General features: G+C 42.2%; 1 protein-coding gene across 2 annotated transcripts; it reads right to left on the bottom strand.

The window, feature by feature from the left end:
• On the bottom strand, window positions 309-16,001 carry GINS1 (GINS complex subunit 1). Of its 2 annotated transcripts, XM_018057461.1 has the most exons (8): window positions 15,803-16,001; window positions 11,580-11,644; window positions 8,440-8,538; window positions 7,793-7,883; window positions 5,571-5,687; window positions 4,670-4,744; window positions 2,892-2,994; window positions 309-1,421 (listed from the first exon to the last, which is right to left on the bottom strand). In XM_018057461.1, exons 1-7 carry the CDS (start codon window positions 15,875-15,877, stop codon window positions 2,926-2,928), a joined length of 591 nt encoding a protein of 196 aa, XP_017912950.1. In that variant the 5' UTR covers window positions 15,878-16,001; the 3' UTR covers window positions 309-1,421; window positions 2,892-2,925. The 2 variants fall into 2 exon arrangements, with proteins under 2 accessions (XP_017912950.1, XP_017912949.1); XM_018057460.1 differs by having other exon boundaries at window positions 309-2,994.

Raw genomic sequence — 26,830 nt, 5'->3', positions numbered from 1 at the left:
AGACTTGGTATAATTTACAAAAGAGCTATTAGAACTAATAAGTGAGTTTAGCAAGGATACAGGACACAAGTTAGATATCAATTGTATTTTTATTTAGAAACTATTAGAATTTGAAATTTACAATGCCATTTACAACAGCATCAAAACTATGAAATGCTGGCAAGCGATATGATAGGCTTGTATCTACAAAGTATTACTGAAAGAACAGGAAGAAGACAAAAATAACTGGGCTGTTTGTGGGCTGAAAAGTTCAATATTGTTAGGATGTGAATTCTCCCCAAATTGATACACAGATTCAATGTAGTTTCAATCTATAATACTAGCAGGTCTGTTTTCGATAGAAATTGACAAGCTGATCCTAAATTTCATATGAAAAGCAAAGGATTCAGTACAGCCAAGACAAATAAGAAAAAGCAGAAATTTGGAGCAAATCAGGTAACACTATTTCTACAACCATTCCAACCAGTGACCTCAACTTCCACCTTGAATAACTAGAAATAACTAGAAATAACTCTAAGATAGTGCAACAGTTATATATATGTAATCGCAACTTTAGGGAGTTAAGAGAAACCATATATGATCATCACTCAAGAAAATGCACTCAAAAAAATGCACTTGGAAAAAATCATGTTTGTTAATTACCACTGTTTCACTACGGTTTTAAATTTATTTTGAAGTTTCAGGTTGCACTGAGGGAGGCCACAAGTCTTTTTCTTGGAGAAGTATGGGGTAGAGAGATGAAGAAGACTATGTCATTCAGGTCATGTTAGGAAAAGGATAAGCTGCCAGCTATTAGCAGCAGTAGTCAACATTTTTCTGAAAGTTCCAGATGACAAAATCAATGAAAAAGAAATGACTTTATATAGGAAAGTGGCCAAGTCATCATAATTTACTGCTTTTTAATATTTATCATCCAAAACCACTCAGAAAATATAACAGAAAAGATTCCATTCACATTAGGAACAAAAACTGGGAAGTATTTCATTGGAAAAACACCTGAAATGGGATTGTACTTTATATCCGTAATCAGTTAACAGTGGGCACACTGGATGGTGGCATTTAGTAGGTAAAATAGGAACTTACTTTCATTTTCTACATTGTATGTTTTCTTTTATCTTTTTAATTGTGCACTTATTATCTTTAAATAAAAGAACATGTATTTTAAAATCCTAGCTACAACTCTATAGGACCAATCAACATAAATCAATAAAACCTACAAAATTTTAATTTTTCAACCAGTATATATTTACTTCAAGTAAGAACATACTTTTTATTTTGGGAATGAATCAGAAAAGTACATCATATGGTTTATATACAGGAATGATGCTGGGCTGGCAACAGGGCAATGGGCTTTACCGCAGGTTCCTCCTCACAGCTGACTCACATGGACTCTGGGCTCCCCTGCACATGGCTCCACATGCCTGGAAGAGCAGAATACAAGGGAAGTGACCCCTGACCTACAGTTAAAACATCATCCATCCCATTCACTAGGGAAATTTTCCATATTGTTTATTGGCAGAGATTCAGATGAAAATCTGATCTGGCTATGAATCTATGGAAGGAATTATTTTAGGGGTCTGTGCTTTCAATGCCCAGGGCACAGGTTCAATCTCTGGTCAGGAAACAGATCCTGTGAGCCGCACAGCTTGGAAAAGAATCTGCCAAGGGCCGCCTGCTAAGTATTAATACGTGTGTTGTGAAAATATGCAGATCCACACCCTAGGTAGAAGCTTTCCATAGCTTGACTACTTGAGTATAATTTTAGCCAGAAATATTCCCGTTTAAGAAATACACTGCACAGAGAGTGCCAGGTACTGGGTTTATCTGTATTATAAACTTGAATGTCTCTGAGATTACTGGGCTGGTCAAGGAGGGGACTGGTGGAGAAAGGCCATTGACCAGCAGGTAGGACCACCTGGTGCTTCTCTGATGCCTATCATTTTATTGGGCAGTAGAAATTGCCCTCCATTTAGCTGATCAGCTCTTCATGTGACTTTTTGGTCAATGTGACTCTTGGGGGGAAATTGCACAAAATTCCTTTCCTAGCCCCAATCTCAATTTCCCTTTCCAAAATGGACATCCTGCGACACAAGCCTGCAGACAGGTACGAGCCAGACCAGCCACCACTGCTGGAAATGGGCAAAATCCATTGTGTTCTTTAGAGACCACCAGCTCCACTTGCTCATATGATTTGGAAACACAAACTTCAGAAATTCAGCTCCCTGGCTTGCACAATGCACACTTCCAGCAACAATACAAGAGGCACAGGGACATAAGACCTCCCTATACATCCAGGTGAAACTCTTCCTCAATGTCTAAAAGAGATGAACATGTAACAAATGTTTACTTTCATGAAACTAAAACTTACGATAGTATTTTGGGAATTGTAGGAATGTTATGATTACAGATACAACTTACTATACAAAGGGGAGAATCGTATACAATACAAAAATCAAACCTCTTGCATATTGTGAGGACAGAATGAGAAGATGGCTGTATACCATCTAGCCAGGAAGCATTCTCTTTAGGCACAGCATCTGCTAGAACCCTGATCTTAGACTTCATTCTAGAGCTGTGGACAGCAGGGTGGATGTCTGTGGAGGCTCTGTACGGCCAGAGTGCAAATTCTCTTTTGAGAACTGATACTTCAAAGTACAAACATACAACATAGATTCACAAACATGTTTACCATGGAAGGTAATGGAATTATATTCAGAAATGAAATAGAAAAGAAACTAACACCCAAATGAAAAGAAAAAAGAAAAGAAAAAAAAAGAAACCATATTCCTCCGCCAAGCATTCCCGGTTAAAGAATGTCTCAATTTTAGAACCAAAAAGCAGTGGGCCCTGGGGAGGTGGAGAAGTGACTTTGGTTGGGAGCAGTCTCACACCAGGAGGTAGTCTTAGCAGCCATCCGGCCAAGGGTCATGACAGCACGTGCTCCAGAATGCCTTGTCTAATCAGCTGCTCACACTTCCACCGAGGTAAAAAGTGCTGAGGGGTAGGGGGAGGAAGAGAGAGGAATGAAGAGCATTATTTTAAAGGACACGTTGTGTCATTAAAAAGCAGCAATGCATGCTGAATACTTCAAACTGCACCAGCGAAGTAGTTAAAAGCCAAGCTTAAGTACTTGCTATTTTCTCATCAACTGAAATTGATGTTACTTAGAGCTGTACTAAAATCTGAATTTTATAAACAAATTCATACTTAGTTAAATTTAAACTAAAGACTTCTGAATTCCAGTAGGTATTTTCCTTAGTGTCTGCATTTTTAGATTTATGCACAGGAAAGCCAGGTAGGTGATCTGGGCCACAGACCACAAGGGATGTGGCAACAGTTCACTAAGAAGGCGAATGGAAGGAGTGTTTCTTCATCAAACCTCTTGAGGATCTGTGTCTGAACAGTCATTCCTCTACTAACAGTGCAACTCTTCTCCCATAGTCTTCACGGATGAAGTCTTTGTAACCCATGGATGCTGGCCACACGCTGTGTGTGAGGAAGATGGTGCCCAGCTAAAGCTCATCCTGCATGTCTCCAGAGAGCACACTGCTCTCATTCTGAGGTGGAACGGCATCTCCTGGTCTCATTCCATCCCAAACAGCAGTGCTTAATACAGAAGGGAACATTTACTAAATTCTGGAGCGGGGAGGTGCAGGGAGTGAGGCAGGAAGACTTTTCAAACTCACAGGTGACCAAAGAAATCTCAAAGACTAGACAGACATAGATACTTGAGTAAAACTGAAAAATAGTGCATTAGAAAGTGCAGCGTAGAGAACTCTAGAGGTGAACTGAAGGAGAGAGTATGGCAAATACTCAAGGAAGTGGATGCCACTTCAGCAGCACCGTGTGCCTGACAGTTCACAAACTCAAGGCCTCACGTGGGACCCATGACCAAAGGAACTCCTGCCAACCAGTCATGAGGACCCATGGGCCAAGGACTGATGTCTAACTTAACAAATTTTTAAAGTCTTACAACCATTAAATGTTAAGAAAAAAAGAAAAAAAACCACCAAAAAAAAAACCAATGGAGTTGTTCACTAAATAATTCCAATGTCTACTAAAGACATTTGTTCTCATTTCTGGGCAATGGGAAACATGCCCCATACAGAATAAAGGACTGTATGGTAGGAAAATGTTTCCCTCTTAATATTTCACATTATGTGGGTGATCTATAACACAGATTTTATAGAAAACTTATTTCTGATGTGCTCAGACATGTTAGAAACCTCTTAATGTCCACTACAGTAGCTGAGGCTTTTAAGTTAACCCCAGTTTTAGAGTGATACTGAGAGGCAAAGTCTCATCAAGAGGAAGGCTTCTGCCCACAAACCCTAGAGTCCACATGCCACAGAACCCACATGCCACAACTACCAAACCCGCGTGCCACTACAACAGAAGCCCGGGCACCTAGAGCCTGTGGGGAGCAGGCAGTCTGACTGTACCCATAATCCCTACATGATGTTTAAGGGCCAATGGTATTAACCCTTTCTTACTATATGCAATGTTTGCTTCAAGTCTTTAGAAAAAGGATAAAAGGATATCTTAAGATAAACTTAATGCCTATGACACAAATGATCACGGCAAGGTGATATTTATCTAGGTACTGACTCCAACATTTCCATCATTCAACACTCTTTAAAAATTTAAAGTATCCTAAGACAGTAAATACCTGGCTATTTTTTTTTAATAGCACTGAAGTACCATCCTCAACTTCAAATTCTCCGTAGTCTTTTAGACACCGCACCTGAAAAGAAAAACTGATGTTTTATAACATCTAAATTATCTTTTATTATGAAGTAACCGTCAAGTAGCTGGGGACTGTACATGCACCCACAGGGAACTATTAGGCTCTGTGTGCTGCTTCTCTGTGTAGTTAGGTTTAGCATTCCTTACTGAGGCATACTAGTGGTTCCAGTGTCCACTGGTTCCAATATCCACTGATGGGGAGGAAGAAAAATGGCAAATCTCTGAATATATGTATAGGTCAGCAATGACAGCAAGGAAACTGAAGGAGCTGCCAAAGAGAGTTTTGGGTTGGTTTTTCACTTTGATTTCATTTTGTTTTAATAATATGTAAAATACTTACATGGTTCTAAAGTTAAAACTTTTAAAACAGGTATAGCCAAAAATTTTTAGCTGTTCAACCCTATTCCCACCATCACCTACAGGTAAAAGTTTTGGCTTGGGTTTATGTTTCTTCTCATTTGTTTTTTGCTTTATTGTGCTTCTCTAATATTGATTTGTTTTTTTTTTTTAACAAACTGAAGATTTGTGTCAACCGTGCATTGTCAGATAGCAGGATTTTTTAGCAATAAAATATGTATATAATGCTAACACATACTCAATAGACTAGTGTAAGCGTAACTTTTACATGCACTGGGAAACCAAAAGATTTTTGTGACATGTTTTAGTGAATATTCGCTTTATTGTGAGTTAGAAACCAAACCTATGGTGTCTCCAAGGTATGCCTATATACCGTAGTATATATTCATATACCCCCTCCCTTGGACAAAAGTCAGCTCATTCTATGCATCAAAGAAACACTCATTTTTTAAAAAAGGTGTACTTACTTCTATATATAGGCTTTTTGGAGGTTTCATATCCTGTGTGATGTCCAAACCTTCGTCTCCTCCCAATGACCTCATGTAGGTAGCAAGGGACTTTTTATAACGATTGAACCAGTCCATCTGGAAACATAAAGATGGCCATTTGACAAAGCTGTAAGAAAATAAATTTGCAGAAACTATACACTAACCCTTTCAAAAACAGCACACATGCCCACATGCATCTTTACTATGACCATTCATTCAAACTACAAGTATTATTGATTGCCTATTATGAACCAGGCACTGGTACCTAGAACAGTAGGTATTGGTCATTCTGCATATTGGTACCTAAAAGTGCAGAATGATATACCACTTTCAAGGACTGGACAATTCAGTGTTATAATAATGTTAACTGATCTATAGATCCAAGTCATTCTCAATCAAAACTGCGATTGTTTAAAAAAAATCAAACTTGACACAGGATTCTGAAATTTGCATGAAAATGCAAAAAGCAAAAAATAGTCAAGACACTTGAAAAAAGAAGAACAAAATGGGAAAACTTGCTTAAGAAGTATTACAAAATTACAATCATTTAAGCAGCATGAAATCGGTACAATAGATTCACAAAAATCTATTCCAGTACTGTAGATCTTTGTGAAAGATAAAACAAGATAACTCCAAAGACTGTACAGAAAAACATCTTCATAACCTTCACTAGTAAAGTGTGTGCAGGCATGGATACACACGTACACCCCTCCCTCAAGTTTAATACTTGGCCAGAACGACTCTCAGGACCCAGGAAAGCACTGTCCTGACATTCACTGTTGTACTGTAGTGAAAGGAATACAAACAGAACCAGCCAAAGAAAGAGACACCCAGGGTGAGGTGTGGGAGGGTCCCAAAGGTGAAGATTTGGTTTCCTCTCCCTGAGGGATCAGGACACACCACCCCCCAGGTACACTGATGTGGAACAATGCACATGATGTTGTGTCAACCGGGGAAGCTTACACAACTCTGGAGTGTCATGACATAGACTGCATTGATTGATCAAACCATGATGCAATGAATCACAGGTGACACAGCCCTCCTTCTAGCTCCCCTCTCCTCTCTGCAATGATATCAAGAGGCTAAAAGCCTCAAACCTGAGGGAAGAGTGGGAACCTCTGAATTTGTAGCCAGTTGGTCAGAAGGGAGAGTGTCCCTGGGAACCCCCAAACCATGGCTGATGTCTGAAGTGAGGGCAGTCTTAACCTCTGAAGTTTGGTCTAACTAGGCAGTTAGCGTCCGAAGTCACTGCAGCAGATGCTATGACCTTCACTTTGTAAATGAGGGAATCTAGGCACAGGGAGGGATGGAGTCACCTGCCTAGGATCTCACAGAAATAGAGCCAAGGTTTCTACACGAGTTTGCTTGCCTTCAATCCTGTGTCCTTAAATATTGTGCCTCAGTGACTGGATAAATCAAGAATTCATCACACATTCACAAAGATAAGCAAAGTACGTGTGTGTGTGCTGAGTCTCTTCAGTTGTGTCCATTTCTCTGTGACCCTATGGACTGTAGCCTGCCAAGGTCCTCCATCCAGGGGGATTATCCAGGCAAGAATACTGGAGTGGGTTGCCAAGCCCTCCTCCAGGGGATCTTCCCAACCCAAGGCTAGAACTCACATCACTTATGTGTCCTGCACTGACAGGCAAGTTCTTTACCATAAGCGCCACCTGGGAAGCCCCAAGCAAAGTATGTACACACACATATTTTATGAAAAACCTCCAAATAATAATGCCAGTTTTGAATCCTACTGATGGATCACTAGCAGCTAATATAACGGGACCCTTTATTTTGTTAAGTAATAGTAGTTTTCCATATAGCATTTAGAATTACTCCTACCATTCTCAAACAGACCAAAAACTACTGAAAAGCAAATGTTAAAAAGACAAATACCATAAATACTATTATAAAACAATGCCAGGGGGCTTCCCTCATAGCTCAGTTGGTAAAGAATCTGCCTGCAGTGCAGGAGACCCGGGTTCGATCCCTGGGTTGGGAAGATTCCCTGGAGAAGGAACTGGCAACTTACTCCAGGATTCTTGCCTAGAGAATCCTCATGGACAGAGGAGGCTGGCAGGCTATAGTCCATGGGATCACAAGAGTGGGACATGACTTAGCGACTAAACCACCACCACCACAAACAATGCCAGAAGCTCAGCCAGTTTCTGTATTTACAAATTTGAACAAGAGCGCTAACTTACTTCTTCAGCAGACATGTGAAATCGTAAAGCACTTGGCAAGACACTGCCATATTCCCACCTGAGTGCTCTAATCCGAAGCAGCCGGTCATACCTAGAACATTAATATGGTATTGGATCAGAAGCTGTCTTGATCAGGAGAGGCTTAAGACTCAACCACCAGAAGGTAACACGTGGACTTTGATTTGATTCCAGAGGCAAACAAACCACTGTAAGAGGACACCTTTGGGACAACATGGAAAATAAGAATAGACTGGATGGATGCTGTGAAGGTATGTTCACTGCTCTGGGTGTGAGAATTATATAGAGGTCATGTGAGAAAAGGCCCCAAAGGCCATTATTTCTTAAAGATGCATACGAAACTATTCAGTGGTAAAATGTCTAATGTTTAGCATAGACACATAAAAGAAGATGAAGCAATTATGGCAAAATGTTAAGAACTGTAACCTATATGATGGCTCCACGGGGGGTTGTAGTATTATTCCCTAGTTTTAAGAATACTATAATTTTCCACAATAAAAAATGTTTAAGTGGAAAGAGAAAATTCAGAATGCTCATAAAAGAGAGACCACTCTAAGAATTTCTGATACCCACTTGGATGGGAACCCTCCACTGCTCCCTGCCACCCCTGCAAACACAGAGATGCTCACAGGTAGGCTACAACGCAGCGCTGATTTCTTAGCAAAGAACAGTGTCGAAACTTGATGGTTGGTATCAAATCACCTCGTCCACTTGACTTTGCTTCATTCCTGGTAAAACATTTAAGAAGAATGTCTATTGAGTACAGGTTAAATTTTCAAAGTCAGCTAACGACTAACTCCATACTTGTTTTTAGCCATTTATGTCAGTAGTTAACCTACCTAAATAGTACCTGCCTCCACATCGGAGCTTTTGCTAACAGAATAAAATAAAAAAGATCCAGGGAATTCCCTGGTGGTCCAGTGGTTAAGACACTGCCCTTTCACTGCCGAGGGCACAGGTTCAATCCCTGGTCAGGGAACTAAGATCCTGCAAGCTGTGTGGACAAATTTAAATTCTTAAAAAAAAAAAAAAAATTAAAAATACCTAATTTGCCTAGGATCATACTCCCATTGTTTTGTTTAGCCATGTGGCACACTGTGTTTTGCACACGGATTAATTTCCATTGTTTCCAAAAGACAACTTTTTGCCTCACTTTTTAGAATCCCTTTTTCATGTTGGGACAAGAGATCAAATATCATGCGGCATAAGATTATGGCCTCACATCATGTTCTCATCCTATGGAGTCCTCTTCCTATGGTATCAAATCCTTCCAAATCCTCATTCTCATAAAGTGAGATAAGGACTCTAAAGTCAAGTGCTCCTCCACTCATCCAAGAAATAGTTTTTGATGTTTGCACTTTAGGGTCCTTTACAGAGAGGGAGGAAATTTTGGTTTTACCCTATAAAATACATGTATCCTTAGATATCAGACAAGTATCACCCTTTCCAATCACATGGACAGTTGTTTACTGGGTAGTGTTTCAGTTTCGTAAAATGAAGAGTTCTGGAGGTGGTGGTGGTGATGGAGATATGACATTATGGATGTTCTGAATACACTCGATAGTATGTGTGCTCAGTCACTCTAGCGTCCGGTTTTTCGGACCCCATGGACTGTAGCCTGCCAAGCTCCTCTGTCCATGGAATTTTCCAGGCAAGAAAACTGGGGAGGATTGCCATTTCCTTTTCCAGGGGACCTTCTCGACCCAGGGACTGAATGCACATTTCCTGTACCGGCAGGCAGGCAGATTCTTGACCACTGAGCTGTCACTGGTGTGTATCTTAACCACAACAGAAAAAAAAAAAGGAAAACAAAACCAAACCATATGTACAGAATTAATAAGTATCTACTTTGGAGTTTTAAAAGGCAACAGATAAATGCAAAATGTATGTGCCTGCTCTAGGTCCTGAAAATAGAGGCAAAATGTATTTCCCATGTCTTCTAGATCTGTACCATGTACATACATGTACCATGTCTCTCAGATCTGCTCCAGACACTTCTGCCACTCTATTCTCCACGTTGTTTACAGTGTGCTCTTGATTATAATGAAATAGCACAAATAAAACACACCCAACTTAACGTCAAAGTACTTGATTAAATACACAAGAACTTCCTTAAAAAATTCACATTTCCATGTGAGCAATTAAATAGGAATAGATTTCTTCTGACAAAGAATTTTAACCAGAAACTGGTAATAGTGACTGTCCTGCCCAGAACCAAACTAGGGGGATAGGGCACAGAATTTTGGGGGATCATGAATTTCCCAATAGTATAAATAGGAAAATCATTCCCTTACTGGACTAAGGCCTGTCCAGTTACCTCCTAAATAGGTCTGTAAACTGTTCTGTTTTTCCCTAGTCTGGCTCACCCTTCCTATCACCTGCATGACCACCATATTCCCTCTCAGTCCCACCATCCACTGTCCACATGGCGGCTAGGGTGATTGTTAGAACACAAACATGCCACCACCTCCCCCACATACTAAATCTCACCTGGTGTCATCCTTTGCCTGCTCACTAAGTTTCAGCCACATTGGCCTTTGGTAATGATCAGGTCCCTGAGCATCCCACCCTCTTTCATGACTCAGGGCCTTTGCACATGCTGTTTCCTCCAACTGGAAATGCTCTGTGTCCACAATTACTTCCTCACTAAAACCTACTTATTCAGGCTCCAGCTGAAGTGTCTCTTCCTTGGAGACAATTTCCAGGATTTCTCAATCTACTAATATTTTCAGTGCATTACTCTCTCCGAGTGCTGTGTTTTCCTTCACAGCAGGTAGTCCGACCTGGTTTACCTGCATTTAACATCTGTCTTCTGCATGACACTGAGGGTCACAGGGGCAAACCTCTTGATTTCTGCTGTTTACAATTGAAACACCAGAGCCCTTTATCAGCTCATAAGTGTCTAGTGCCTATCTGTTGCATGAACAAATGAATGACTTGGACACCCGAGTTCAGGACTTTCCATTTCCCTTACATTTACCGCAGACCTCTTGCACATCAGTTCCTCCTTCATCAGTATCTATCATTAACTGCAGTCACTGCAAAGTGTTTCTACTCTTCTGTGTAATCCACAAACCTTAACATGCTACTGATTTCTATGTCTAACTAACTGATGAAAACACTACCTAACAAGGCCAAGGATGAAATCTCATGTTGCAGACAGACTTCTCTCAATAACTCATCTTTCCTCCAGCAGTCAGTACTCTTGCATCTTATTCTTCACCCAGTCACAGGATCCTCTGAAGTCTGTTGTTCAGCCCAGATTCTCCACTGTGCCAACTACCATGGTTGGCTCTAAATAGTCTGCAACTCCAGAACCCTCTATCTACCAAGCTGTAGCGTTCTGCAGCACGAGTTCCCAGCTAACTTCACTCAAGCTTTCGGAAATCACTGCTGCTCCTGCTAAATTTGCAAACTGCCTGTTCTCCCTTTAAACCAGTAAGGCCTCACCTGATGGAAACAACACACTTCACTCGTTAGGTCTGTTACTTGCTCCTGTCTCATCTCTTTTGGATCCACCCTAAATCCTTGCAAGTCACACCAGTCAAAGGGTAACTATTTGTCGAACACCTACCATGTGCCAAGCTCTATTTGGTCCCTAGAGACATAACAATCATTAACACAAATCCCACTTCTGTATAGCTAGGCTATGATCAGGGTCACAGAGAATTAAAAAAACCAAATCATATCTAAAAATGAATATTAAGATGATCTGACTTCAACATTGTATTTCTTAAATTGTTTTAAAATATCAAGCTTACCAACTTACACATCAGATTGGTTTTGCTCGTATAAAGCTTTCATCTCCTCCAGAACTTGCCTCAGTCCATCTTCCTGGAACATATAAAATTACACTCATTAATTCCCCCACCAAGTTTGTAGCAATACGCTATGCTTATGTACCTTATGAAAAACCAATAGTCCTTCCACACCTAGTAAGATGGCTATAATAACAAGTGTTGGAGAGAATGGGGAGAAACTGAAACCCTTCTACAATGCAGGTTGGAATGCAAAATGGTACAGCCCTATAGAAAATAGCTGTGTGGGTCCACAAAAAGTTAAATTTAGAATTACATTATCCAGCAATTCTTCTAGGTATACACTCAAGAAAACTGCAAACCTAAGTTCATACAAAAACTTATGCACAAATATGCAGAGCAGCATTATTCATAACAGGCAAAAAACAGAAACAATCCAAATGTCCAATTGATGAACAGATAAGCCAAAACGGTATGTCCATTCAATGGAATATTACTCAGTCAAAAAAGAAGTGCTGATACATACAACAACATTAACTTTGAAAGCATTGCTTAGTGAAATAAGCCAGACAGAAAAGGACAAATACTGTGTGATTCCACTTATCTGAAATGTCGAGAATAGGTAAACTCATAGAAACAAAGTAGATTAGAGGTTACCAGGCTGAGGGGGAAGAGAAGTGGGGAGTTACTGCTTAAAGGCTATAGACTTTATCTGGGGTTATGAAAAAGCTTTGGAAATAGGGGTGATAGCTTTGGAAACAATGGGAATATAATTAATGCCACTGAAATGTACACAGAAAAATGGTTAGAAATGGCAGTTTAAGTTATGTATCGTTTACCACAATTAAAAAAAAAAGAATGAATTGCCAACAAAATACACAATCAACAGACTGGGCTGAGAAGTCAGACAGAAAGGAGTACATACTGTATGCTTCTAACTGGCCCCATACAGAAAAGTTTGCAATTCCTGGAATGCTGACTCCAGAAATACAATAAAAAAGACAAATATAATCTGTAGGGGAAAGAAAATCCTTGGCTGCCTAGGGCTGCAGATGGGAGGTAGCCAGTGCCACAAAAGAGAAAAAGCAATCCTTGGGATAGCAGAAATCCTGGATGGGTTGCTGATTACAAGGATTGTATACATTTGTCAAAACTCAAAAGTCTATTAAAATGTGTACTGTATTGTATATAAATTATACCTCAGTAAAACTAATGACAAAAAACCAATAGTCTACAGAAGTAATAACACATGACAAAAGCATGTAAATAACTTACTATTTATTGGAAAAGAATCTTAAAAGGTTGTTACCAAAAAACCCTACACATTGCTAGGATAGAAAACAGAAAGGTCAAAGAAGTTTTTCTGCTATCTACTTAGGCAAATTTCTAAAAAACTTCCCTTGGAAGGATAAAAACATTAGAATTATAAAATTCATAAATGTTATACAATGTCTGTCAAAAAGCAACCCCTACACCTGAAACACTGTAAATAAACTATATTTCAATAAAAATTTTTACACACACACAGAAAAAACCCAATAATGCTATAACAATGACAACCAAAAACACACACAAAACCTCCAAACAAAACAACGATAAGCAACCCATCTACTTTTAGAGCCAAAATATATGCATTAGCAAAAATGTTTTAGCACTACTGGTATAATTACAAAATTACACTACTTAACCCTGCCTGAATGTAAGAAATCATTTCTAATGAAAAATGAAAGCATGACTTCTACTTTCTTTTTCATCAACTGGTTAAAAAGATATCATGGAAAAGTCTGATTTACTAGAATTCAGTTAAATATTCCTTTTATCACAAATATTATTTTAAGGAACAGTTGAAACTCTTGCACAATTAGGAGATCGGCAAGTATACAAAAGACAAGCATGAAATAAACTTGTAAAGATACAACCAAGTTGTCAGATTTACATTTTTATTTCTTTTTTTAAGACTTAGATTTTTAAAATTTACACTGGGAATTGCATCATTTTGTGCTCCCATCTCCAGCTGTAAGCCCCTGGGAACTCAAGATACAATTATCAGTTCTGTACATCCAAAGTGCATCATTTCAGTTTGCCAAACACAGCACCTAACCATGAGGGATTCTGGAATAAACAAGGCAGAGTCCCTGCTCTAAACCAGCTACCATCTGCTGGGGAGGAATGATTCTCAAAAGCATGTGTGGGTCAAGGGGGTTAGGGGTCAATCAGATCAAGATCAATTCTTAGTTTAACCCAGCTAAGCTGTTCCAGTGGCCAGCCCTCAAAGGCAGGCACAACTGCAAGAAAAGGTGCACCTATGCCCTCTAAGACCCAGAAAAGCCAGGATTTTACACTTCTAAGAAACCAACACTTAAAATCTGAGCGAAAAAGACAGCTGGACTATCAGTCTGAAAAGCCAGCACCTGGGGGAAGTCTCTGTGCCTTTGGGCTGGTTCCTTCCTATGTCTTCCCACTCTAGTGGGGCCATACTGGAAAGCCTCCACCCCTCTCAAACATCTGGCTTAAAACTCAGCATTCAAAAACCTAAGATCACGGTATCCGGTCTCATCACTTCATGGCAAATAGATTGGGAAAAAATGGAATCAGGGGCAGAATTTATTTTCTTGGGCTCCTAAATCACTGCAGATGGTGACTGCAGCCATAAAATTAAAAGACCCTTGCTCCTTGGAAGAAAAGCTATGACAAGCCTAGAGAGCGTTTTAAAAAGCAGAGGTACCACTTTGCAGACAAAGGGCCCTATAGTCAAAGCTACGGTTTTTCCAGTAGTCATGTACGGATATGAGAGTTGGACCATAAAGGAGGCAGAACACAGAACTGATGCTTTTGAATTTTGGTGTTAGAGAAGACTCTTGAGAGTCCCTTGGATAGCAAGGAAATCAAACCAGTCAATCCTAAAGGAAATCAACCCTGAATATTCTTTGGAAGGAATAATGCTGATGCTGAAGCTCCAATACTTTGGCCACCTTATGTAAAGAGCTGATTCATTGGAAAAGACCCTGATGCTGGGAAAGATTGAGGGTAGGACGAAAGAGAAGGGGGCTACAGAAGGTGAAATGGTTAGATGACATAACTGACCCAATGGACATGAATTTGAGCAAAGTCAGGGAGACAGTGAAGGACAGGGAAGCCTGGCCTGCTGCAGTCCATGGGGTCACAAATACTGGGGCATGATACGGACTGAACAACAGCAACAACAACCCCTCTGCGTTCTGTGTCTCCAGTGAACCTCCCGCTGTGGTCTCCTAACTTTTTAGATAAGGTTTTAAGTGCCTGAAGTTGCAAGAATAACAGGCTGGAATCTGTTCAAGAAAACTGTTCAAGTTGAGGCTCCGCTTCCAACACTCTCCAAGTTCAGATAAGCCCTTTAACTTGATCCTTAATTTCAGCAGCTCACTTTCCCCATCTGTTAAATAACCCAAGGTCAGACTAACTGCTCTTGATTGTTCAAAACTCACTTTACCCGGACGCTCTTCCTGCTGACCGCCAGATGTTTACTCTGCTACCTGAGTGAAGCCTCCAGAGACACCGGTCTCTCCACTCCCCGGCTACTCCTCTCACCTCCACCCCTGTCCTCGTACCTACCAGTCCTGTCGTCTTAGGACACGGTGTTCAGGGCCCCCCGACCGGGCTGTGGACCACATCCATCTCTTCTGTGGTCTATTTATAACCCACTCAGAACCAGTCTTTCTTCTATCCGATCCATTCCCCAAAGAGCTGCGACAGCTATCAAAACACACAGTAATCCCGTCGCTCCTCTGAAATGCCTTGTAGTGACGAGCAAACCTCCCGGTCCCGGAGCCCCCTTGCTGCCCGCCCTTCCCCGGCGGGGAGGGGAGGGTGTTTGCACGGCCGGCTCCCCGGTGGGGCCACACCTACCGCAGCCCTCAGGGCGCGGCCCTAACGCCCGGGCCACGCCTCGGTGTAACTCACACCTGAGCTCTAGCACCCCGTTTCCCGATCTCTCTGCGCCTCACCGGGCCGAGACGCCCACCGCCCAGCCCGCGCGCCCCGCAGCTACGAGGACGCCGGCGGCGGCGGCGGGAGATCAGGGCGGCGCGGGGGGCGCGAGCAGAGTGGCGGCAACGCCTGCGCTCGCGGGAAGCCACCGAAACCGACCTGCCCACGACCTTCCCCCAACCACCGAGGGGAACCACAGGAACACCCGCCATCCCGCTCCGGGTTGTGCAGCCCCAGAGAAGCGCCCTGGGGAGGACCCCGCCCTCACGTTGAAAGCAGGCAGCCTTCCCTCGGCCGCGCGGTGCAGCTCCCGGACCAGCTCCATGGCCTTCTCGCAGAACATGGTCCCGGCACCGGGCCCTTTGGACCACCGGCTCTCAACCAAAGGGCCACCTCACTGTTCCCTACGGCTTCTGCTCCTATTGTTCCCAGGCGCGCGCAGTGCCGACCCCGCCTCCGCCCGTTTTGGCGCCAAAATGGCGACCAATAGGAACGCACTGCCGGCCTCCGGGCTACGGTGGCGGCCAGGGGACATTTGCCTCCGCGGTGCAGCCGCAGTGCCGCAGGGAGCCTCGCAGTGGGGCGGTTGCGGGCCTCAGTCCGGCTTCAGACCCACCTCACTGTCCAGGCCTCGGTCCAAGCTCAGGCTGAGCGGCAGGACAGCTCTCACGCAGCCCAACTCGGGATGGGCGCACGCCCGATCGTCCGTTGGATTCAGTCATTCTCATTTTGGTTGACAGTGTGCGTACCTTGAGGTCTAGAAGGCAGGCCCGGAGAAGGTGGTCATTGATTTTGGGACCCAGCGTTGCGTTCTGTTCGGTTTTGCAGTGTGGGTTTTTTGTGTTGTAACAAAGGGAAAAGAACTTTTATTCGGTAGCTCTCGTGTTCTAGGCCTAGACTTATGTGATTCTCATGGTTAGCCCTAACGTGGTGGTTAAGATTCTTGGCGCTGAGTAGGAAATGGAAGTTAGATAACTTGCCCAGGGTCACGCAGTTCATAAAGTGACAAACCCTATATTTCAGTCTTCCACTCTACAGCATCACCTTTGATATTAAACCTGTCATTTAAATACGTGTAAATTAACTCACAAGGTGGGAGAGGGAATTATTGCCATGGTTTAATATGAATACACATAGCCATATTCTCACCTGCATGGTTATGGAAATTTTCATATCCACATAGAATCAAAGGTGGGAATTACTACTATAGAAACAATTCATATTATTTGGCTTCTTTTGGGCTCTGCTGCAAGGCTTAATGGCAGCTTAGTTTCTCACCTCTGCCCCTGCAGTGGAAGTGCAGAGTCCTAACCCCTGGACCACTGTGACTTTTTTTTTTAAAGCAATGTTACTTGGGTTCATTCTATCTAACCCTAGAAAATTTGTTACTTTTTGGCAAATATAGACATAGTAGATGTGTGATCTGAGAGATGAGCCAGGAAATGGCTCACAGGGCCTGTGAATCTTATCTTCAGGTGCAGTGACATTTCTTTCCCAGCTCTACAGTAATGGATAATTTAAATGTTTTTATTAAATACATAATTCTGTAGTGGACCACCCACCCACCTTACAGAGGATCCGTGAGAGCCTGGCATGCTCACCCTGTGTCCCTGCCTCAGCGTCTGAACTGAGCTCTTGGGGAGCATGTTGGTTTCACAGCAAACCTGCTCCTCCTGCCACTTCCTGTCCCATTTTGGGGACCACCATCTCTCCAGCTTCTCATGCAGAGCCTTCAACTCACCCCTATTGCTAGTCTACTACCAAAATCTCTCAATATTCCATCCAAAATGTTACACAAAATGGTATCCTCTCCATCTTCATCTTCACCCCTTAAGACCGAGGCAATAGGCTACAGCCTCCTACCCATTTTCCTCTCTTTATTTTTGGCCCAGCCATTCCATTCTCACTGCCAGTGGAGTAATCTCCTTTTTCACCACATCATTTGGGTGCAGCCACTCCTGGTTAGAACCCTGCTTCCCAACCAGAAAGATCAGAGTCTAAAACCTCCACATGACTTTCTAGGCAGGGACTACATGGAACTTACTTCTCCAGGTTCCTCAGGCCACTCCTCCCTGTGCTTAAGGTGACCCCCCTTCTGCCTGGTCCCACAGCCTATCTGTCCTCCTTTTTCTGTTTCTACCTTCTCCTCTGCTTCCACCTTCCTCATGGTCCTACCTGTCTCCCCTTCTCAGCCCCGCCTTCTACCTGTCCCATCTTCTTCTGTTCCTACCTTCAACAGTCCTGCCTGTCCCAGAGCCTTTGCACTTGCTGGCTCCCCTGCTTGGGACATCCCAGTACCATTCTTCACCTCGCCATCTCCAAGGCATCCTTTGCACTGCAGCCTCAAGTGGACCTCACAGAGCCGTCTTTCCCCAGGTCCACAGGACGAGCCCTGCTCCCGCACAGCACTGTGGACTTTCCCTTTGCAATATTATCACAATGTGTCATTTTATGACATTTCTGTGATTGTGTATCTATACTTGGCTTCCACACTTGCCTGAAGGCCATCAGGGAAAGGACTGTGTTTATTGCTTGTTGCCCAGCACCTAATACACAGGATAAGCTCAGAACGCATTTGTTGAATGAAGGAGTGTTTATGACTGCAGATGACACATATGTTGCAGCATGCGGTAGGCCAGCCCCACACAGGGATGCTTTCAGGGTGCTGCATTCATAGCGGCCAGGGTGATCGTTAGAACACAAACATGCCACCACCTGCCCCACATGCTTAAAAATCTCACCTGGTGTCGCCCTTTGCCTGCTCACTAAGTTTCAGCCACACTGGCCTTCGGTAATGATCAGGTCCCTGAGCATCCCATCCTCTTTCATGACTCAGGGCCTTTGCACATGCTGTTTCCTCCAACTAGAATGCTCTCTGCCCACAATTACTTCCTCACTAAAACCTGCTTCTTCAGGCTCCAGCTGAAATTCCTCTTCCTTGGAAAGAATTTCCTTCATTCCTCAATCTACTAATATTTTTAAGACATGATTCTTTCTCCGAATGTGGTGTTTTCCTTCACGGCAGGTAGTCCGACCTGGTTTACCTGCATTTAACATCTGCCTTCTGCGTGACACTGTGAGGGCCACGGGGGCAAACCTCTTGATTCTGCGTACAGTCAAAATACCAGAGCCATTTATCAGCTCATGACTGTTGAGTGCATATCTGTTGCATGAACAAATGAATGACTTGAGAACCTGAGTTCAGGACTTTCCACTTCCCTTACATTTACTGCAGACCTCTTGCATGTCAGTTCCTCGTTCATCCTCAGACACAGTCACTGCAAAGTGTTCCTACAGTTCTGTGTGCTCTACAAACCTTAACAACATGCTACTGATTTCTATGCCCAGCTAACTGATGAAGACACTACCTAGTAAGGCCAGGGATGAAATCTCATTTTGCAGGCAGACTTCTCTCCAGGCTGAGCTCTGAATACCTCCTCTTTCCTCCAGCAGTCAGTACTCTTGTGTCTTATTCTTCACCCAGTCACAGGATCCTCTGAAGTTTGTTGTTCAGCCCAGACTCTCCACTGTGCCAGCTACCATGCTTGGTTCTAAATAGTCTTCGACTCCAGACCCCTCTAACCTACCAAGCTGCTTTCTGCTGCACGAGTTCTCAGCAAACTTCAAACTTTAGGAAGTCACTGCTGCTCCTGCTAAATTTGCAAACTGCCTGTTCTCGCTTTAACCCACTAAGGGCTCACCTGATGAAAACAAGCAGTGGAAACAATTCACTTCACTCGTTAGGTCTGTTACTGGCCCCTTTGCCAAAAGTTTTCACCTTCGTCTCAGGTTCAGAGGGTTTGTTAACAAAACAAGCCACTCGTTATATACAAATAAATAATATATTTATTAGAGAGTTATCTAGCTTACTTTCAACATACTAACATTAAAAGAAAAGAGAAATAGAGCAGAGAAGACATCACCAAATTGGGTTTTTGACCAACATCCAGACTTAATCAGCGCTGGGAAGTCTATTTGTGTCACAGCACATTTGGAGTCCCGATTCGGAAAGACTCCCAGGCAGCGAGTCCACTATGTGGGTGAGACTTCAAAGACTGCTATTTGGGGTTCCTGTTTATAATCCCAGGATGAAGGCAAACTGATACCATCATCAATCTGTGACCAGACTGCAAGCCTGGCTTCCCGTTAATGCTGTTTGTTTTTGTCTTGTAAAACTTGGAATGTGACTAAGCCTGCGGCTTGGTTGGCCAGGCCCCCTCCAGGGGCTCAACAATCTCAAGATTTCTCCTCTATGGTGCTGCCAGTCTGGCACTCACAGCAGGCAGTCACTCCCAGTCACTCCCAGTCAGGGCAGAGTCCAGGCAGGTGAGAAGCAAGGTCAGAGGCTGTTCTGCTTTGTCTGTGAAGCCTTAACAAGACTATTTTTGTATAGTTCCCTAACAGATGATACCACCCTTATGGCAGAAAGTGAAGAGGAACTAAAAAGCCTCTTGATGAAAGTGAAAGAGGACAGTGAAAAAGTTGGCTTAAAACTCAACATTCAGAAAACGAAGATCATGGCATCTGGTCCCATCACTCCATGGGAAATAGATGGGGAAACATTGTCAGACTTTATTTTTTTTTTGGGCTCCAAAATCACTGCAGATGGTGACTGCAGCCATGAAATTAAAAGACGCTTACTCCTTGGGAGAAAAGTTATGACCAACCTACATAGCATATTCAAAAGCAGAGACATTACTTTGCCGACTAAGGTCCGTCTAGTCAAGGCTATGGTTTTTCCTGTGGTCATGTATGGATGTGAGAGTTGGACCGTGAAGAAGGCTGAGCACTAAAGAATTGATGCGTTTGAACTGTAGTGTTGCAGAAGACTCTTGAGGGTCCCTTGGACTGCAAGGAGATCCAACCAGTCCATTCTGAAGGAGATCAGCCCTAAGATTTCTTTGCAAGGAATGATGCTAAAGCTGAAACTCCAGTACTTTGGCCACCTCATGCAAAGAGTTGACTCATTGGAAAAGACTCTGATGCTGGGAGGGACTGGGGGCAGGAGGAGAAGGGGACCACAGAGGATGAGATGGCTGGCTGGCATCACTGACTCAATGGACGTGAGTCTGAGTGAACTCTGGGAGTTGGTGATGGACAGAGAGGCCTGGCGTGCTGCAATTCATGGGGTCGCAAAGAGTCGGACACGACTGAGCGACTGAACTGAACTGAACTAACAGTCCACCCCAGGATTGTTTAGGCTGAAAAACACTGGAACAAGGTAAAATAACACAAGCAGTCTTATTAACTCTGTAAGTACCAATGTAGAACATATTGTAGGTTTTAGTGAACACAGTCCATTCACAGTAACTGATGGAGTGTTCCAATAAACAGAGTTCTCAAAGTTGAGAAGGTGGTCCATACAGCAGTCCTGTAGTCTTGCCACAGTCTGTCAATACAAGGGTGCAGTTATCAAAGTCTAGATAATTTAACCACCTTTGCAAGAGTGTATGATTTTATGCTTCTCTTGGCCAACAGCAGGGCCGGTGAACCCTTGGCTGTTGGCCAGGTGATATTTTTGTGTTACCATTCAGAAATCCATTTTCTGCAGTCTCAAAGAAACAAACTTAACAAGAGGGCTAAAGATACATAAAAGTAGAGAAGAGCTGTCGGGGTGCCTAGGAGAAAGGCTAGACAGGAAAATCGGAACCAGACATTGGCACGTGATGTTAGTGCTTCTGTAGGTATGAGAAGATGAAAGAATTTGGGCTCATAAAAAGAGCACATCTTTACCTGAAAACATCTGACCTATGAAGGCCTGTTTTGTCCATTTTCCCCAGAGCACTGATTGAGTGCCTCATTTCTGGGAGCCAGCCTGAATTCTTTTCAAGGCGTGTTGAAGTTCAGCAGTCGTAGTGGCCATGATTTAATCTTTGCACAGGCAGTCTGTGAGTGCCAGTTTTCAGTCCACAGGGCCCCTTCATAGCCACAGATTTGACCATGCTTTGGGGGCATTTCATGGCCATGTGTCCCATGGGGCTGGAAGAGCTCATTTCCAGGTCTAGCAAAGATTCCATTTTTAGGTCACTCAGCATGCTGTTATTGGACTAGGCTCAGTGAATAACCAAAGTCTCTGGGGCATACCTGTCTTAGTAGCCTCTTGGTCCAGGAAAATATTCCTTCTTGTTGCTTCTTCCCATATCTAGAGTTACATTATTGCAATCATTGATCTCATATGGCAGTATATATTATCATCAGTTTATCAGTGGCTCAGTCACATACTTGTTAATGTAAGAGACAACAATTTTCTGATATAGGCAACTTAGAAATTAATATAGCTAGCAGTTATTAGTTAGGTAACAAGCAAGAATTTAAGTCAAGAACTTTCATTAGGTAGAGCCCAATATACCAGGCCATCTGACTTAGTTAAATGATTATAGCCAGGTGTGAATTTCCTGGTTGTACATCATGGAGCATTTGAGCTTTCAGAGATTGACTACAGATATAAACATTGGAAACAAAGTTAGAGTGTCCTTTTAACAACTTGATGAAAATCTTAACAATAACATAACAACAAGGAAGTGAATAACAAAACTAGAATGCAAAGTTTAGTGAAACATAAACATTTTTCTTTGTGAGGGCATTTACCTTGCAGCCAGGGAAGGCTTTATCCCATCAAATAAAAGATCTTTCATCAGGAAGCCAGGAAAAGTCAAGCAGCCATTTTGGATTTCCCATAGCCCTGACTGTTTGATTTACAGCTACTGCTTATCCAGTTTAATTTCCCCAATTTAGGAGTAGACTATTGCCATGTCTACTCATGGATTCAAAGGACATCAGCATAGCAATAGTTTGATAGTGAGGGGTTAATTTTATAGAAGCAGGATGACCTTTCTCTATAGGTACCATAATCTTCATAGATCATTGTGAAATAATACTTACTTTGTCAAAGTAACAAAAGATTTTAAAAACAAATCTCACTTAAAGGCAAAGAAATTCACAATCTGTCATCAAGAGCCACATTCTAAGAAATCTTTGTTCTCTTAACAGAGACAGAAAACCAAATTTCAGTCTGGCACCAGTTTACTGTTAATAACAAAATTTGTTTATCTGGTTAATCTTAGAAAAGTCTTTTCCATAAATCTTGAAGAACTAGCAGTATTCTTCCAAAGGCATCAGGGTGAAACTATAGAAGGCATATTTAAAATCTTTTGCATTGCAATTGACAAAGCAACCTGCTCATTGCTGTGACATTTAACACTTTAATATGATAACTAGAATTATAATTGACAATATTTTATCAGGACATATCAGATCTGTATGAATTCCACATAATATTAGGATATCTATATTAGTAACATCAACCATACAGTAACCTGACAAGATGTATCGTTCTCCAACAATACGTCCCATGTAATTTAGCATGTCAAATGAACCCATGCATTTTAGTACCTCTCTTTGGGATGTCTCAGGGGCCCTATGAAGCATCCCAAAGTCAGCTAAAAGTCAAAAGAACTGCATTAGAATTTAATTTTAGGAAGTTTTGCCAAAAATACTAGCAGGGTCTAAAACAGTCAGATAGTAGTATATAGATCACTGTGAAACAACAGTTACTTGCTTAGCCAAAATTAACAAAAGATTTCAATGGTAAACATAGAACAGATCATTTCAGAGATAAAGAAACTTATCCATTATCAAAGGCAGTTCAACATCTCAAGAAAACTTGTATTATATACAAAAGTCTTTTCTTGGGATCCACTTTCCACTAAACCTCTCTCTCTCTTTTCTTTAAAGTCACTTTGTTTATTTAGAAATAGCCACCTGTAAGTCAGACTTACTTTCTTTTTTCTTAATAAACTGCAATTTCATGTCCATACCTTTTTTTACTAAAAACATACATCTTATTTTCCTTAAGCAATCATGAACTGTCCTTTATATTGGCATTCTGTAGATTGGTGAACATCGTTACCAGCTTTAATTTCTAAAAACATTTACTTTCTTATAAAGAACATCTCAGGATGGCACCAAACATATTTATTAGTAGTCCACAATCCCTTTAGTTTCTCTGTAAGAGGAAGTTCAGTTCAGTCATTTTCCAGTTTGTTGTGATCTACACAGTCAAAGGCTTTGGGCTTTTACTGTCAATAAAGCAGAAGTAGATGTTTTTCTAGAACTCTCTTGCTTTTTCGATGACCCAATGGATGCTGGCAATTTGATCTCTGGTTCCTTTGTTTTTTCTAAACCCAACTTGAACATCTGGAAGTTCACAGTTTACGTACTATTGAAGCCTGGCTTGAAGAATTTTGAGCATCACTTTGCTAGCTTGTGAGATGAATGCAATTGTGCGGTAGTTTGAACATTCTGTGGCATTGCCTTTCTTTGGGATTGAAATGAAAACTGACCTTTTCCAGTCCTGTGGCCACTGCTGCATTTTCAAATTTGCTGGCATATTAAGTGCAGCACTTTCACAGCATCATCTTTTAGGATTTGAAATAGCTCAACTGGAATTCCATCACCTCCACTAGCTTTGTTTGTAGTGATGCTTTCTAAGGCCCACTTGACTGCACATTCCAGGATGTCTGGCTCTAGGCATTGTTATCATCTGGGTTGTGAAGATCTTTTGTAGTTTTTCTGTGTATTCTTGCCCCTTCTTTTAATATCTTCTTCTTCTGTTAGGTCCATAGCATTTCTGTCCTTTATTGAGCCCATTATGCATGAAATGTTCCCTTGGTATCTCTAATTTTCTTGAAGAGATCTCTGGTCTTTCCCATTCTGTTGTTTTCCTCTATTTCTTTGCACTGATCACTGAGGAAGGCTTTTTTAAAAAATCTCTCCTTGCTATTTTTTGGAACTCTGCATTCAAATGGATATATCTTTCCTTTTCTCCTCTGCCTTCGCTTCTCTTCTTTTCACAGCTATTTGTAAGGGCTCTTCAGAAAACCATTTTGCCTTTTTGCATTTCTTTTTCTTGGGAATGGTCTTGATCACTGCCTCCTGTACAATGTCATGAACCTCCGTCCATAGTTCTTCAGGCACTTTGTCTATCAAATCTAATCCCTTGAATCTACTTCTCACTTCCACTGGATAATCGTAAGGGATTTAATTTGGGTCATACCTGTATGGTCTGGTGGTTTTCCCTACTTTCTTTGATTTAAGTCTAAATTTGGCAATAAAGAGTTCATGATCTGAGCTGCAGTCAGCTCCCAGTCTTGTTTTTGCTGACTGTATAGAGCTTCTCCATCTTTGGCTGCAAAGAATGTAATCAATTTGATTTCAGTGTTGACCATCTGGTGATGTCCATGTGTAGAGTCTTCTCTCGTATTGTTGGAAGAGGGTGTTTGCTATGACCAGTGCATTTTTTTTTTTTTTTGGCAAAAGTCTATTAGCCTTTGCTCTGCTTCATTTTGTACTCCGAGGCCAAATTTGCCTGTTACTCCAGGTATCTCGTGACTTCCTAGTTTTGCATTCCAGTCTCCTATACTGAAAAGAACATCTTTTTAGGGTGTTAATTCTAAAAGGTCTTGTAGGTCTTCACAGAACCATTCAACTTCAGCTTCTTCAGTGTTACTGATGGCTACACCATTTCTGCTAAGGGATTCTTTCTCACAGTAGTAGATATAATTTCATTCCAGTAGTAGATATAATTCCATTCCACTCCATTTGGGGCTTCCCCTCGTAGCTCAGTTGGTAAAGAATCTGCCAGCGGTGCAGGAAACCTGGGTTCAATGCTTGGGCCAGGAAGATCTCCTGGAGAAGGAAATGGGCAACCCACTCCAGCATTCTTGCTCAGAAAACCCTATGGCCAGAGGAGTCTGACGAGCTACAGTCCATGGTGTCACAAGAGTTAGACACGACTTAGGGGCTAAACCAAAAACCAGTCCATTTTAGTTCACTGATTCCTAAAATGTCGATGTTCACTCTTGCCATCTCCTGTTTGACCGCTTCCAATCTGCCTTGATTCCTGGACCTAACATTCCAGGTTCCTAGGCAGTATCGCTCTTTATAGCCTTGGACTTGACTTCCATCACCAGTCACATCCACAACTAGGTGTTTTTTTGCTTTGGCTTCATCTGTTCATTTTTTCTGGAGTTATTTCTCCACTGATCTCCAGTAGCATATTGGGCACCTACCAATCTGGGTAGTTCATCTTTTACTGTCCTATGTTTTTGCCTTTCTTTTCATACTGTTCATGGGGTTCTCAGGGCAAGAATACTGAAGTGGTTTGACATTCCCTTCTCCAGTGGACTACGTTTTGTCAGAACATTCCACCATGACCCATCCATCTTGGGTAGCCCTTCACGGTATGGCTCATAATCATTGAGTCAGACAAAAAAGTACGTCAAGGCTGTATATTGTCACCCTACTTATCTAACTTATACACAGAATATATCATGAAAAGCTGGTTTGGAAGAAGCACAAGCTGAAATTAAGATTGCCAGGAGAAATATCCATAACTTCAGATATGCAGATGACACCACCCTTATGGCAAAAAATGAAGAACTAAAGAGCCTCTTGATGAAAGTGAAAGAGGAGAGTGAAAAAGTTGGCTTAAAGCTCAACATTCAGAAAACTAAGATCATGGCATTTGGTTCCATCACTTCATGTCAAATAGATGGGGAAACAGTGGAAACAGTGGCTGACTTTATTTTTCTGGGCTCCAAAATCACTGCAGATGGTGATTGCAGCCATAAAATTAAAAGACGCTTACTCCTTGGAAGGAAAGTTATGACCAACCTAGACAGTATATTAAAAAGCAGAGACATTACTTTGCCAACATCAGTCCATCTAGTCAAGGCTTCCCCGGTGGCTCAGAAGGTGAAGCGTCTGCCTGCAATGCGGGAGACCTGGGTTCAATCCCTGCGTTGGGAAGATGCCCTGGAGAAGGGAATGGCTACCCACTCCAGTATCCTGGCCTGGAGAATTCCATGGATGGGGTTGCAAAGAGTCGGATATGACTGAGCGACTTTCACTTTCACAGTTTTTCTAGTAGTCATGTATGGATGTGAGAGTTGGACCATAAAGAAAGCTGAGAGCTGAAGAATTGATGCTTTGAACTGTGGTGTTGGAGAACATTCTTGAGAGTCCTTTGGACTGCGAGGCAATCCAACCAGTCCATCCTAAAGGAGATCAGTCCTGGGTGTGCATTGGAAGGACTGATGTTCAAACTGAAACTCCAGTACTTGGCCACCTGATGCAAAGAGCTGATTCATTTGAAAAGACCCTGCTGCTGGGAAAGATTGAGGGCAGGAGGAGGAGACGACAGAGGATGAGATGGTTGGATGGCATCACCGACTCAACGGACATGAGTTTGGGTAAACTCCAGGAGGTGGTGATGGACAGGGAGGCCTAGCGTGCT

Source organism: Capra hircus, chromosome 13 (genome assembly GCF_001704415.2).
Source record: "Capra hircus breed San Clemente chromosome 13, ASM170441v1, whole genome shotgun sequence".
Lineage (NCBI taxonomy): Eukaryota > Metazoa > Chordata > Mammalia > Artiodactyla > Bovidae > Capra > Capra hircus.
This window is presented reverse-complemented; position numbering and strand designations above follow the sequence as displayed.

Coding starts and splice junctions, on each gene's coding strand:
- GINS1 (XM_018057460.1), bottom strand. CDS start 15,877: ATGTTCTGCGAGAAGGCCATGGAGCTGGTCCGGGAGCTGCACCGCGCG. Junction 11,645..15,802: donor GAAGGCTGCCTGCTTTCAAC/GTGAGGGCGGGG, acceptor TATATGTTCCAG/GAAGATGGACTGAGGCAAGT. Junction 5,688..7,792: donor TTCACATGTCTGCTGAAGAA/GTAAGTTAGCGC, acceptor TTATGTTTCCAG/ATGGACTGGTTCAATCGTTA.